General features: G+C 32.6%; 1 protein-coding gene across 3 annotated transcripts in view; it reads right to left on the bottom strand.

The window, feature by feature from the left end:
• Positions 1-273: 273 nt before the first annotated feature.
• Positions 274-14,626, bottom strand: part of bru1 (bruno 1) — a 518,099-nt gene continuing 503,746 nt past the window's right edge. For all 3 annotated transcript variants that reach the window (XM_017629374.1, XM_017629381.1, XM_017629388.1), the window contains one exon: positions 274-2,585. In XM_017629374.1, the coding sequence (XP_017484863.1) occupies positions 2,314-2,585 (272 nt within the window). In that variant the 3' untranslated portion in view covers positions 274-2,313. The remainder of the gene's footprint in view (positions 2,586-14,626) is intronic.

Here is a 14,626-nt window from a genome sequence, read left to right as displayed (position 1 = left end):
CGTAGCGTAGCGTACGTACGTAGAAAGATATCAAGTGTGCTGTTGATAGAAAGAGAGAGAAGCAACGTCGTAGCGGTCATGCGGTGGTGAGTTTTTGTTAACACGCTGATGCCATAAGATAGATCGTGTCAGCTGACACCTTCTCCGTTTTTACGTCCGTGGGTAACTGCGCTTTTAGTCACTCCGTACATTACGCGCCTTATCATAGCAGTGTGTGTACTAGTATAGGCGTTTTGAATTTGTGTTGTTTACATTTGTATTTATTTTATTTGTAATAAAATTTTATTGACACTAATTGTGTTTAGTCTTGTATAGTTGACTGAAGAAGGTCAGAGCAAGTGTACGGTTAATATAGCATAGTAAAAAATTGTGCAGAAGTCGAGTGGTCATATACATATTTGTTCCGGCATGATGAAAGGCTTATTTACTTTGCTATGATTAGGCTCGTAATGTACGGAGTACCTTACTAGTAAATGTGTGTATGTATGAACATACGCTTGGAGTTTATATATGGATATGTATTTATATAAAAAGAAAGAAACATTTGACTAAATACATACAACCGTAAGCAGTGGTACAATTAAAATGTGTAAGACGTAAATAGGTTTTTATAAAATGTGTGTAAACATTTGTATGCAAATATCCCACGGAGAAATAAATTTGTCGTGGAGTAGTGCATATCTACTAATTTCCAACTTTTAACAGCCAGTGTACCTATTTCTACTTTTCGTTAGTGCAGAGAGAATATTTTCTACCGCCACTTAAATTTAGATAGTTTCTCGATTTACTATACATATACGCAATCTATTTATCGCAATCTATCTATTTATTAATTATAATTATAAAGCCAATGAACTATGTATTCTTCTCTGCAAGATATTTTCTATGTATGTTAGATTGTCCATATTAAAAAATTAAAAAACAATAATGGCCTAAATTTACCAATTCCAGAAATATCTTAATTTGAAACAAAAACTAACAATTTCATCAAACTAGGGGCTTTTAACAAATGCAGTATATGCAATATTCATATACAATATTTTTATTGTTTCAAGTTTTTAAAATGTATTTATTTGAAAATAAATTATCATTTAGTTTAATAAAAAATGTCTTTTGGTTCAAACTAATTATATACATATACATACATATATAGTTAATAAGATTTCTGAAACTAAATACAATATATAATTAAACAATCAATAGCATGCTCAAATATTTATACCACAAAATTTTGTTTAAGTGTTTTGTTTATAGGTTTTTCGATAGTAATTTCCATTCATGTTGAGGCCTTGCCCGAAAATTATAAAACGTGGATGTTGAATTTGTCTTACTTCCACACAATTAAAAATTTATTTTTATCTGTATCAAATGTGACAAAATCAAATTTCGCTGAACCCATACATTTAAGTATGTATTACTAAAAAAGGCTACACATTTGGAGCCTTTTGGCTCAAAGGCCACGGACAACATTTTAATTCAGCTTCGTAAAATTATTATATTGGTTCAAATTGATAAGTTAACAACAATTCAGGTTACTGAAAACTTCAAACCACCTATGCCTACAGATAACTTAAAATCTATCCAAAAGTAAGCAAAACGTTTCCAAGAAATACGAAATTTCTTTTATCAAAATTTCATAAATCAGCTTAGAGCTCTTAAGAAAAATATGCTTTTAGGGCCATTTTAGGTTTTAAAATTTAACCTCATTTTAAAAACAAACTATGTTCTGAAAAAATGTGTTTGAAGGGTAGCTAAATTTCGAAACGTACTTTGGAAAAATACACTTAAATTTATTTCGCCAAGAAAATTTACAGCAGCGGCAAAGTACTTTTTCAGGCAACACAAAAATAATGAGAAATATTGCTTCAGATTATTATTGAGAGCTGTATACTAAGCTTTATGTATATTAAAAATTCAACATAAAATTCATTTAACTTTATCTTGTTAAGATATGCTTTGTAAGCAAATATATGTATTTAAGTATGTTAAGATTGAGCAAGAATTATTTTCAAACAGAGCTAAGCTTCCAAAAATACACATTAATTCAAAAACAAATTCAAGCATATACAAGTGTATACGTACAGTACTTATAAAAAATATAATTGTGTGGATGAGTTTATGCATTTAAATTTGTTGCAGTACAGCGCTAATAGGTAAACATTTGTTTTATGCTGCACAGTCAATTTCAATTCAGTTAGTTCAAAAAGTTATCATTACCCTCTCTTATATTTAATTTTTAGTTTGTTGTTTCATTAGTAAGTGGTCGTAATTTTACTATCCCAGTGATTTACGTCCACGTACTGGGTACCTATCCTAGTAAGGCTTCGAAGCGTCCTTGGGTTTCTTCAACTGCACCTTCAAACGCTTAGTGCCCACTTGAAAACCATTCATTGCTTTGATGGCCACTTGCGCTGATTCCGGGTTATCGAAAGATACAAAACCGAAACATTTGGAAAGATTGGTTTGCTTATCTATGAAAACTTTGGCGGAAATGACATTGCCGAATGGAAGAAAAGTTGATGCCAAATCAGTATCGGTGAATTCTTGTGGTAGGTGATAGATGAATAAATTACATCCTTCAGGACCTGCAGATGATAATTGAAAAATTATGCGTTACAGAGGTGATAAAATGTATTCAATACTATATATTCCTAGGATAATCTTTCTTTATATGGATTTAAACCACGTTCATTATCATAACTATTTTTAGTTAGAAATTATGGTTAAAAAGATTGCCAGATGAATCAATGATTTTAACCTAACTTCCCGAAAAAGCTAGAAACTTGAAACTTTGAGCATGCTTCCAATCACGATGACAATGAAATTTAAAATATAAATTGATTTCCTAAAATAATTTTTCGTAGTCCCACAGAATTTGTTTCGATAACCTTTGCTTTTAAAATTTTAGCAAGAGTCATTCAGCCTCATTGCGAGAGTCGTGTCGAATGCAAGTCGTTTTTCGAGAGTCAAATCGTAAATCATGTCATTGCTTACAACTTTCACTCGCCTAGTGTATTAAAACGGAAACACTTGGCGCCAATGCACAGTTTTCGACGATTTTCGTCGTTTACATATATTAGCACGACAGTAGGCAATGCCAATATTGTCCAGTCGTACAATTCAGCCTAATTTAAGATTTACGCAATGAGGCAAAACAATTTGTTAGATAGAAAATGAGAAACGTGGGGGCATGTAATATACTTGAGAAGATATGAAAAGTAATATATATATTGGCGTGCCCATTTGGAAATTTCAAAACCCTACACCCTAATTTTGTTCGTTTTTATGAGAAATATTTTTGCCTATTTTTATAGATTTTTTAAAGGTCATTTACAGGTCGCGACCTGTCAATTTAGGTCAAAAAATAGGATTTTGTAGATTTATGAGGTCTTGAATGACTATTTTTTGATTCGATTTCAAAGATCGAACATGATCTGTGAAGATAATATATAGGCCTTTAAATAGTTTACAAGAATCCATTGTCGGGCTAGGCTTGTTGGGATTTTTTATCTGGTAAATTAAAAAAAAAACCATATTTATCTTAATTTTTTTAATTTTTACCATCGATAATGTCTACAATTTCAAAACATATGGAGTACTATCTAAAATTAAATCTTTTTTCAAATAAACTGATACCATTTATTATATATTTAACCGAAAAATGAAATCAATCGAACTGCTTGGTCCTGAAATATAAGCATTTAAAGAGAGTGTCGTTACGTGACAAAAAATGGAAGTTGATTTTTTCTTTTCTTACAAAATCGCAAAACTCTGCGAATTGTGGATGGCTATTTTCATGAAACTTATTTTAATATGATTTGGAGCAATTCTAGTTGTTTTTAGAGTTTTTTGAATTAATGCAAATTGTTTCAATTCTCTTTTACAACCCCAAGTGTGAAACGTGACGTGACGTGGCGTCACGTGACATAAATTTCCATCGTTATATTTTTGTTAATATTGCTTTTAAATGAATTTTTAACGCAAATAAAACATGTATTTTATGTAGAATATACTTTATATTTTGACTTCAGCGCCAATTCAGGGTCAATTTATCAGAAATCTATGATCTATTATGTTTCAACCACATACGCCAAATTCGAACCAAATTAGACCATAAATACGGTTTTTCGAAATATCTCGACCTTGGCACCACCTAGGAAGACCATTTTATGCAAAGATGATTCTACTTACATAGCCAGTATATATTTTAAAAAGCAGACAAATCGGCCCGTAAATACGTTAGATATACAACTTTTATTTTTTTTGTCGTGGTGGACCTTCCGCTGGAAACACCCATATGTGTATCTCAAAAATTACTTGACCGATCTCAACCAACACATTGCGCTTTGAGATCGGACAAAAACCACGGGCTCCACTAACGTAACGGTAATTTGAAAGAATTCAAAGCTAGCTATATTTTAGGAGTAGGGTTTTCCGATTTTAAAAATATTCAATACTTGAGGAGTCTAAGCACAATGTGTATACCAAATTTGGTCGAGATCGGTCAAGTAGTTTTTGAGATACGCATATATCACATAAGTGGGCGGTGCCAGCCCCATTTTCCTAAAATCTCTTGAAAAACCACTTTTTTGCTAAGGAGCGATTGTATATATCAATCTATATATATAAAAATGGTGTGAAAAATTTATATTAATTCGTCAATTGAGAACGGCAGATTTGGCTAAACTTTTTTTTAGTTGTTCGTAATAGCTTGGAGAAGGAAAACCCTCCGGGAAAATCGGAAAATTGGAAAAAGCGAAAATTAATTTTTTAGTATGGAATTTTGTGTGCAATTCCTTCGGAATGGCATTCGAATGGAAAAATAGAAAATTCTAAGGGGAAAACCCGGAAAAATCCGGAAGAACGCGAAAAATTTGAATTTTTTTCGACGAAAGCTTGGAAATTTTCGGATAATTGTTAAATTCATTGGGAGTATGAATCAATTTGGAACATTTTCTCCTATGTTTCATAACCGTTTCGAATGGGTGCTGCTTTTTTGGAAAGGTGTTTAGAAGAAGAGTGCACAAAGTTCTATTTTTTATGAATCCGTAATCAGCACCAAAACGCCTATCAACACTACATACACTAGGAGGTGATCTCGCGAACGGCTGTACCGATTTTTTGAAATTTTGGACACCTACTGCAGACTTTCGATATATTAATGAGCGTGGCATCACCCATACATATCGAATTGTTCATACCGTATTTCTCTGGAAGTATTTGCGGTAGTGTCCTGGAAATTGGTATAGAGATTTTGGGCCTACTGGAAAAGGGACGTGGCGCTTTCCAAACATATTGAATTTTTAGATAGGTATCTGTAAATATATACACTAGGCTGGGTCGATTTTGTATGGGGGAAGATAAAAGGCTTTTGTATTGATATTATGATGTCTTAGGTCTAAGCGAATTATTATTGGCCACGAAAGATTAATTTAAAACTTATCTTTAGTCCGCGCAATTGAATCAAAGTGTATGCATTTTTAAAATTAAACTTTGGCTTGTAATATCTATGCAATGCGTTAGTTGTTCTAAACAGGACGATATATCAAATTAAGGGTTATTGAATTTAGTATCCCACGTTCATTTATCATTTTTCAATAAGTCTACAAGTTTTTAAGACATTAAGATAAAACTTACAAAAACTATAATTTTCCCTTATGAATTCTCAATTCTTCATTACTTCAGCAACCATGTGAAAAATTCAAAAAAGTGAGACGAGATTTATTTCAAACGTTTTAATGTTTTCGGATGTTTATATTTAGATTTTGTCAGTTTTCAGATTGTGGTGAATGAAGTTAAACATGTATTTTGAAAGATTAGGAATCGTTTGATAAGCTAATAGTAGTTTCATGCATATAAGTATTTACATACAATAACATCCATTTATCCATTTATGCAGTCTTGAAAATTTTGTGCGGTTTCTAAATCTGCCGTTATATGAAAGTAGGGGACGTCCAAGAAGTGTTTAGATATACATAAATATTTTAGTTAATTCCATTATGTGAAAAAGTGAATGTAGGTAAATGCAATAGTCTTTAACATATCCTGGGAAATCCTTTTGAGGACTCTCCAATTGGACGATATTGCTTTGCATTTAGCTTGAACGAAAAAAGTCACTCCCTGGCACACTCTTCTGTAATCCGGTTCTATCATTTAAAAGTTATTTATACAATTGAAGAGACATTTTTTTAGAAAAAAAACTGGAGCTCCACCTAAGTTTTTCGATATAACTTTGGTAAATGTTACTCGATCGGTACGTAGTAATCACCAAATTGAAGGCGAGACTTAATGTTACTGTCATTTTTTTATATTTGCAATTTTTATATTGTATGCCTAAACATAAGTAAACTAATTAGTGTTTCTAGAAGTTGTGCCTATTCAGTGTTTCCATACTCATTTGCGTAAACAAAATCTTTCCACGATGATGGAAAATAATGGATTTTCTATTAGAGTTACCGAAATTGTTCCTAAATTTGCGAAAATTCCCATATTATAGCTAATATTAAAAAAAGACTAAAATATTTGGAACTAATCGCTAGTTAAAATGCACGCTAGCAATATTAATGCTGTTCTTTACATGTTTTGACTCTAGACCAGTGCAATTAGCAAGAGAACAATTCAAATTTTATTGAAAACAGATCACTTTGAGATTAACGGTAAGCTAAAGAGCTGGGGGAAATGAAATTTGACTTTTTCTTTTGGGTAAACGGATTCATTATCTAATAATATGCACCAAAACTTTTTGCGCGGGCTCTTACAACTAAAATAAAATACTAATATTTTGCAGGCTTGCTGTTGACTTCATGATACAATATATTTTCACTATTACCAAGGGATTTGAGAAAAATTAAATTTTCGACCCGCCCTAATGTACACCCAGAATACAGTGTTTTTTTATTTTTCATAATAAATTTTTTTCTCAAATGGCACCAAATTTTGAGTATGCAGTTCTGTAGTCCACTCAATTTCAGTATCACAAAGTTCAAGTTTTAAATGGCTATAAGTTACCGTTGATTTTAGAATTTTTTTCGCTGATGATGTCGCGTATTTCCTACGTATAACGAACGCGTGGTAGTATTTTTGTATGGGAAAAAATGCCGAAGAGTGTCAGTATGTAAAAAACTTATTCTGGTTGCTTAGCTCCTCCTAAACGAAACGATTTTAATGATAATTTTTTAATGATAATTTTTAGTGCGCGGGAGCCGAGTTATTGCTGAAAATCGTTGATTCGGAGGAACCAGGGATCAAAGCCAAATTACTCCTGTTAAATCAACCATCAGAACCATTGCGGTCCTTGCTTTACGGTGACTACACAGAATGTGGACCAATGAGACTCACCAGTTTAGAAATTGTCACCAACTGTACTACGCAGATTCAAGGACGATTCACCATCGAGCCACAAGGACTTCTTCCCGGTATAACGCTTTCGTCAGGTTATTTAAGACGGCAATGAAGGATATGCCTTCTGTCGACCACAAAACCAAACGTGAACGTGAATTGCTGGCGAAAACTTGGACCAAATGTTTCAATAAAAAAGCTAATTTTGGGAGGGACGAAGTTCGCCGGGTCTGCTAGTTTGGAATAAATATTGATGAACTGCTTAGCCACACTGCTCAAAAAATCTGAAATTCCGGTACATACACACATATAAATTCAAGGCCGTATTTAAAAAAGGTCGCCTAAATTCGACACTATTTATGCGATTGCAATAAATGAGGTATCAGTTTATTTGAAAATAGATTTAATTTCAGATAGTACTCCATATTTTGAAATTGTAGAAATTATCGATGGTAAAAATTTAAAAAATTAAGAAAATATGGGTCTGTTTTAATTTACCAGATAAAAAATCCCAACAAGCCTAGTCCGACAATAGATTTTTATACACCATTTTAAAGGTCCACATATTATCTTCTCAAATCATGTTCGATCTTTGAAACGGAATCAAAAATAGCCATTCAAAAACTCATAAATCTACAAAATCCGATTCTCTGTCCTAAATTGACAGGTCGAGAACTCTGAGTGACCTTTAAAAAATCTATAAAAGTAGGCAAAAATATTTCTCATAAAACCGAATAAAATTAGGGAGTAGGATCTTGAAATTTCCAAAAAAAGCATTTCCGATGGGCACCCTAATACATTAGACTGCATCACAAAAAAAAAAGTTGCGGGTTTTCCGCCGGGATTACAAAATTTATTATATTTTAAGACGTCCACCAAAATATTTCGGAAAAAGATTAAGATTTAAGCGAGCTGGACCGATTTGAAAATACCTCCAAAAATGGATTTTTTTATGAATAAAAATAGTCTTTTAAAGAACGGAAATTTCTGAGGAAAAATTACAACATTCGAATTTTAACATCGGACAAAGGAAACAAAACGGTTGCAATGGAAATAAATGACGACAACAGTAAAATGGCAGATATATTATGCGACTTGACTACGTATAGAATACAAAGACAGGATCCCACATCGAGACTACAAAATAAAAATAATATTTTAGTCAACAAACTTTTTAAAATGGAAATTATTTCAAAAGCCGAACGGAATAAGCTCACCTCAATCACCGCGTTACCTCCAAGAATTTATGGGCTCCCTAAGATACACAAAGAAGGAACACCGCTTAGACCCATTTGCTCATCCATTGGATCGCCATCATATGGTCTATGTAAATATATGTATTGTAAATATTTTAAAAAACTTAACGGTAAACTCAGTATATAATATCAAGAATACGCTGGATTTCAAGCACAGGACAAACAACACTTACATTTGTGACGATGAAAAGCTGATTTTTTTCGATGTGGTCTCACTTTTTCCGAGCATACCGATACAACTAGCACTTGACGTAATACAAGAAAAATGGACAATAATAAAATGGAAATAGTAACATTTTGTATTCAAGAAAATAGATACTTTAAATTTAACGACACGATATATACCCAGTTAAAAGGAATGCCAATGGATCCCCTGCCTCACTTGTCATTGCAAATATTATAATGGAAAAGTTGTTGGATAACACGATTAAAAAATTAGGACGACCACCGAGATTACTAACGAAATATGTGGATGATTTATTTGCCATAATAAATGAAAATGAGGTACAAAATACACTTGACGCACTGAATTCTTTTCACAGGAATATGAAATTCACAATAGAATTAGAGAGATTCGATCAATATTAAAAAAACAATGATTTCCCGGATAATATCATCATCACATTATTAAAAAGATCTAAATCGCAATTCAATAAATCCTACAATATTTAAATCAGTAACTTATGTCCCTCATCTGTCAGAATGCCTGACTAAATCAGACTGCTACAACAAAGATAAAATAAAAATAGCCCACAAACCTACAAAAAAATTAAAAAACATATTTAATAAAACGAAGTCAAAAATACCCGAATTGGAAAAAAGTAATGTTATTTATAAAATCCCTTGTAAAGGTAAAAACAACGAGTCATGTAACAGCCTATATGTAGGAACCACAAAATCAAAATTAAAAACTAGATTAGCACAACACAAATCGGACTTGAAACAATGTCAGCTTACAAATATCAAAAAAAAAACAGCACTCATGGCCCACTGTGTAGCTAGCGGCCACTCACCGAATTTAAGCGACGCTGCGATTCTACAACGAATTGTTCACTTAAAATCGGTACGCGTTCCAGCAATTCCTGTACGGCAATTGTTTGAACGTATTAAAAAGTTGCAATGCAGATCGTTAGACAATAGATCTACCATTATGAGGTTGAAATTTCATAGTACCGGCTTTTAATTTGACAGTTTTATTTGCGTTAGAAGTGGCTGCTCAAAAAATAACGTTGAACAAATTCGTTGAAAATCCGACACTCTCGAGATCAAATATTTAATTAAAATTAAGTATTCCAAAAACTTATAATTTTCCTCAAAAAATCAATGAATGGATTCCTTCTGCTTAAACTAACAGGGTAAGGTAATCATCAAAAAAAATCATTTCGCACCAGCTTAAGGATAAGGCTCTTTTCCTCAATTATAAAAAAAACAGCTTATCAGAAGAAGATCGCGCGAGAGAATTGGAAAACGATTATCCACAGTTCAGCGAATGGAAGCTATGGCAAGACTTAAACCTTATCGAGTTATAATATGTATAATTCTGTTAGATTAAATTAATTTTATAACAAAAACCTCACCCGTTTACTTTACCCCAATGTTCACACCAAATGCGGTATTTTTTTAGTAATGACTAAAAAACATGTTTAAAACTTTACTTCGGTCAACTCCCACGTTAAAAGTTTTAAGCTAAAAAGAAACAGGGTGATATCCTCTTAAAACTAAATTTATAGAAGTTGACACAGTTGTCAAAGGGATATGAAATGACGAGAGAATCGAAACAGTATCATTAAAACTCGATCAGCCTCCACAATGGGTCATATGATCCCAGAAATATGCTGGAAGGAGCACTTGCACAAAGTGTAAAGCCATTGTATCATTTACTTTATACCTTCAGTAAAGTTTTGGTTGGTTTTAATGAAAATTAACTATTCACAGGTAACTTTAAATCGGTTTGAAGCCAAAGATATGAATAAAGTTCTGGAACTCATCAATTTACGAATATGTCCTATTTACGTCAAATCGAAAAATACACGGTATTTATTCAAAACAAAATTAGTAGAGATACGCGAACTATGAAAACCATAAACTAAAGATAGTTTAGTGGAACAAGTTGACTACTCAAGTCTCTGGAACGGGTGTTCAGAGAAATTTTATCATTATCAAAGAAATTGTCTGTAAATATGAAACTTTCGCTAATATCTATCTATAGCGGAATTCGTCCCCTTATTTTAGTATATTAAATATTATTTTCTGAAAACCTGTTAAAAAGATATAACACATTTTAGGCGTACCGATTTTGAGTGAACAAATGCTTTACGATAGGCGCTTTACCTTAGAAATGTTACATATAATAAACACACCGGCAAACATAAGACTACAAGACGGACACTGAAAACTGCGCTCACTTGTACAGACACTTGCTTACAAACAAATCGACAGTACCAAACTCCACGTCAAACAGTGCGGACGTGTAAATTAATGTATGTATACATTCTGTTTTTAATTACACTATGCGACAGTAAAAATCGGGATGGGATGAAACCTACGGGAAATGTTATATCGGTCAAAAACAAGTTATACGTGGCCCGGCGTTACGCTGGGTCACGTCTAGGAATCGAGTTATGTCGATTTGAAGTTAGTAACTATCATATAGGGGAAATTGTCACAAATTAAAAATTACAATTCCTTTAATCTGTTCATATAACGTTTTTCTATATAATCAACAGTTTTGCCGGTAAAAATAAATGTATGAAGAAAAAAAAAATTATTTTTGCCTAAAAATTATTTTTTTTTTTAAATTCATAAAAAATCCAAAACGGAAAAACGTTATATGAACAGATTAAAGGAAATGTAATTTTTAATTTTTTTAAATTTGTTTGAGCAAAATCGGACTAGTGGTTCTCGAGTTATGTCAAAAAAAAGACCACCAAAGGTGGCAATTTCCCCTATATGATAGTTACTAACTTCAAATCGATATATCTCGATTCCTAGACGTGACCCAGCGAAACGCCGGGACACGTATAACTTCTTTTTTACCGATATAACTTTCCCCGGTAGTTTGAACCCTTCCCGATCACTGACCCCTACCATTTGTCTCACAGTGTTATTGTTTTTCGAATTTGTATTTACGTATATTTTATGTTTTACATGTTTGTCAATAGTTGCCCTGAGGACGGTTACCGAAGCGTAATCGAAATATATCGGAAACAAACACCAAAAAACTTGTGTTTTCATAAAAAAAATACTAAATTATAAGTAGAAAGGTTATAAGTAGAAAGATCGCTAAAACCATCAGTATTTCTATTTTTAGTTCGTAATTATTCCTTACTTGGCGCCCCTTGTCTTTTAGGTCGTCGTATATTATGCATGAACAATTAATTTTTTTGCCGTTTGGCTTGTTTTGTGCATTAAAAATGTTTTTCATTTNACAAGACGGACACTGAAAACTGCGCTCACTTGTACAGACACTTGCTTACAAACAANGCATGAACAATTAATTTTTTTGCCGTTTGGCTTGTTTTGTGCATTAAAAATGTTTTTCATTTTGTCGTTTAATTGTTTTTTGTTTAAACAGCCTTATTAAAAAAATAGGGACTTGGAAAGCGGTTTAAAACTTGGTTAAAAATAATAAAAACAATTAATTGTTTTGTGGGTGCTTCGCTAAATTTATATAAAGTTAGCAAAACACCTTATATCTAAANCTGTTTTTAATTACACTATGCGACAGTAAAAATCGGGATGGGATGAAACCTACGGGAAATGTTATATCGGTCAAAAACAAGTTATACGTGGCCCGGCGTTACGCTGGGTCACGTCTAGGAATCGAGTTATGTCGATTTGAAGTTAGTAACTATCATATAGGGGAAATTGTCACAAATTAAAAATTACAATTCCTTTAATCTGTTCATATAACGTTTTTCTATATAATCAACAGTTTTGCCGGTAAAAATAAATGTATGAAGAAAAAAAAAATTATTTTTGCCTAAAAATTATTTTTTTTTTTAAATTCATAAAAAATCCAAAACGGAAAAACGTTATATGAACAGATTAAAGGAAATGTAATTTTTAATTTTTTTAAATTTGTTTGAGCAAAATCGGACTAGTGGTTCTCGAGTTATGTCAAAAAAAAGACCACCAAAGGTGGCAATTTCCCCTATATGATAGTTACTAACTTCAAATCGATATATCTCGATTCCTAGACGTGACCCAGCGAAACGCCGGGACACGTATAACTTCTTTTTTACCGATATAACTTTCCCCGGTAGTTTGAACCCTTCCCGATCACTGACCCCTACCATTTGTCTCACAGTGTTATTGTTTTTCGAATTTGTATTTACGTATATTTTATGTTTTACATGTTTGTCAATAGTTGCCCTGAGGACGGTTACCGAAGCGTAATCGAAATATATCGGAAACAAACACCAAAAAACTTGTGTTTTCATAAAAAAAATACTAAATTATAAGTAGAAAGGTTATAAGTAGAAAGATCGCTAAAACCATCAGTATTTCTATTTTTAGTTCGTAATTATTCCTTACTTGGCGCCCCTTGTCTTTTAGGTCGTCGTATATTATGCATGAACAATTAATTTTTTTGCCGTTTGGCTTGTTTTGTGCATTAAAAATGTTTTTCATTTTGTCGTTTAATTGTTTTTTGTTTAAACAGCCTTATTAAAAAAATAGGGACTTGGAAAGCGGTTTAAAACTTGGTTAAAAATAATAAAAACAATTAATTGTTTTGTGGGTGCTTCGCTAAATTTATATAAAGTTAGCAAAACACCTTATATCTAAAAAAATACCAGAGCGACAAAATTATTTTTTCCACAACTAATTAACGGCAAAAAACCGGCAAATTCATGGGTATATGCGACATTTTTTTCTTGATGTTGTTTCGCTAACTTTATACACCTCATCAACAGGCCATGGATATATCAAGAAGAAGTGGGACGAATTAAAAAGAACACAAGTGGAACATAAATGACCCCGTTTGAGCGGGAAAACTCTTTCTTCCTGTTGAACAGCAGGATTTAACCCTTCAACCGAAGCCAATAGTGTTTCCATTATAAACCCTCTTTGCATTTCAAACCTATTTTTGTATTGGTCAACGCAAAAGTTCTTATTAGGCGTCGCGAAGCAAGCTAGGCATTTGCTAGTTTCAAATAAAATTGTAAAACGATTTTTTGTTTGTACACACATACATAAATACATATGCATTTATGTAGTTTACGTGAATTAAGAGTAAATAAAAAATAACTTAAAACAAGTAAGAAAGTCTAAGTTCGGGTGGAGCCGAACATTAAATACCCGGCGCAAGTATTAAATATATGTTTTTTCACCTTTCCGAAAACTACCGCTAGATGGTAAGCCGCGTGTATCAATTTTGAGTAAATTAGCGTCCTTAAATTTCGAAATATTGCAATTTCAAGCATTTCTGAAATTTACCGTTATATGAAAAGCGGCCGTAATTTTAGTCCGATTTCAATAATTTTCAACGTTTTGCAAGCACAATAAAAATACCGAGTTTGGTACAAATTGGTAGAAGGGTTACCGATATACATATATGTGATCATAAGTGGGCGGTGTCACGCCCATTTTCCAAAATTTTACCATAAGCGTATTCTTGGTAAAGAATTGTTGCAAGCGTCAATTTTGATAAATTAGCTTTATATTTACTGATTTATCGAAGATTTCGTATTTCTCTAAAAAACCCTGTGGACTGTGGGCGTGGTTATTGTCCGATTTTAAAAATTTTCGGCCAATTGGTATGCTGTATAAAGGCCAAAAACTGTGCCAAGTTTGGAAGAAATTGGTGCAGCGGTTACCAAGATATACACATGTAACCATAAGTGGGCGTGGCTACGCCCATTTTCCAAAAATTTATAACATTCTTATTTTTCGACTAAAAATTGTTGTAAGTATCAACTTTGAGTGAGTAATCTTCAGTAGTTACTAAAATATCGCAGTTTTCGTATTTCCGAAAATCACCGTTATATGGGATGTGGGCGTGGTTATTGTCCGATTTTTTAAATTTTCGG

This window comes from Rhagoletis zephyria, unplaced genomic scaffold, assembly GCF_001687245.7.
Source record: "Rhagoletis zephyria isolate East Lansing unplaced genomic scaffold, Rhagoletis_zephyria_1.1 Rzeph_scaffold_00081, whole genome shotgun sequence".
NCBI lineage: Eukaryota > Metazoa > Arthropoda > Insecta > Diptera > Tephritidae > Rhagoletis > Rhagoletis zephyria.
This window is presented reverse-complemented; position numbering and strand designations above follow the sequence as displayed.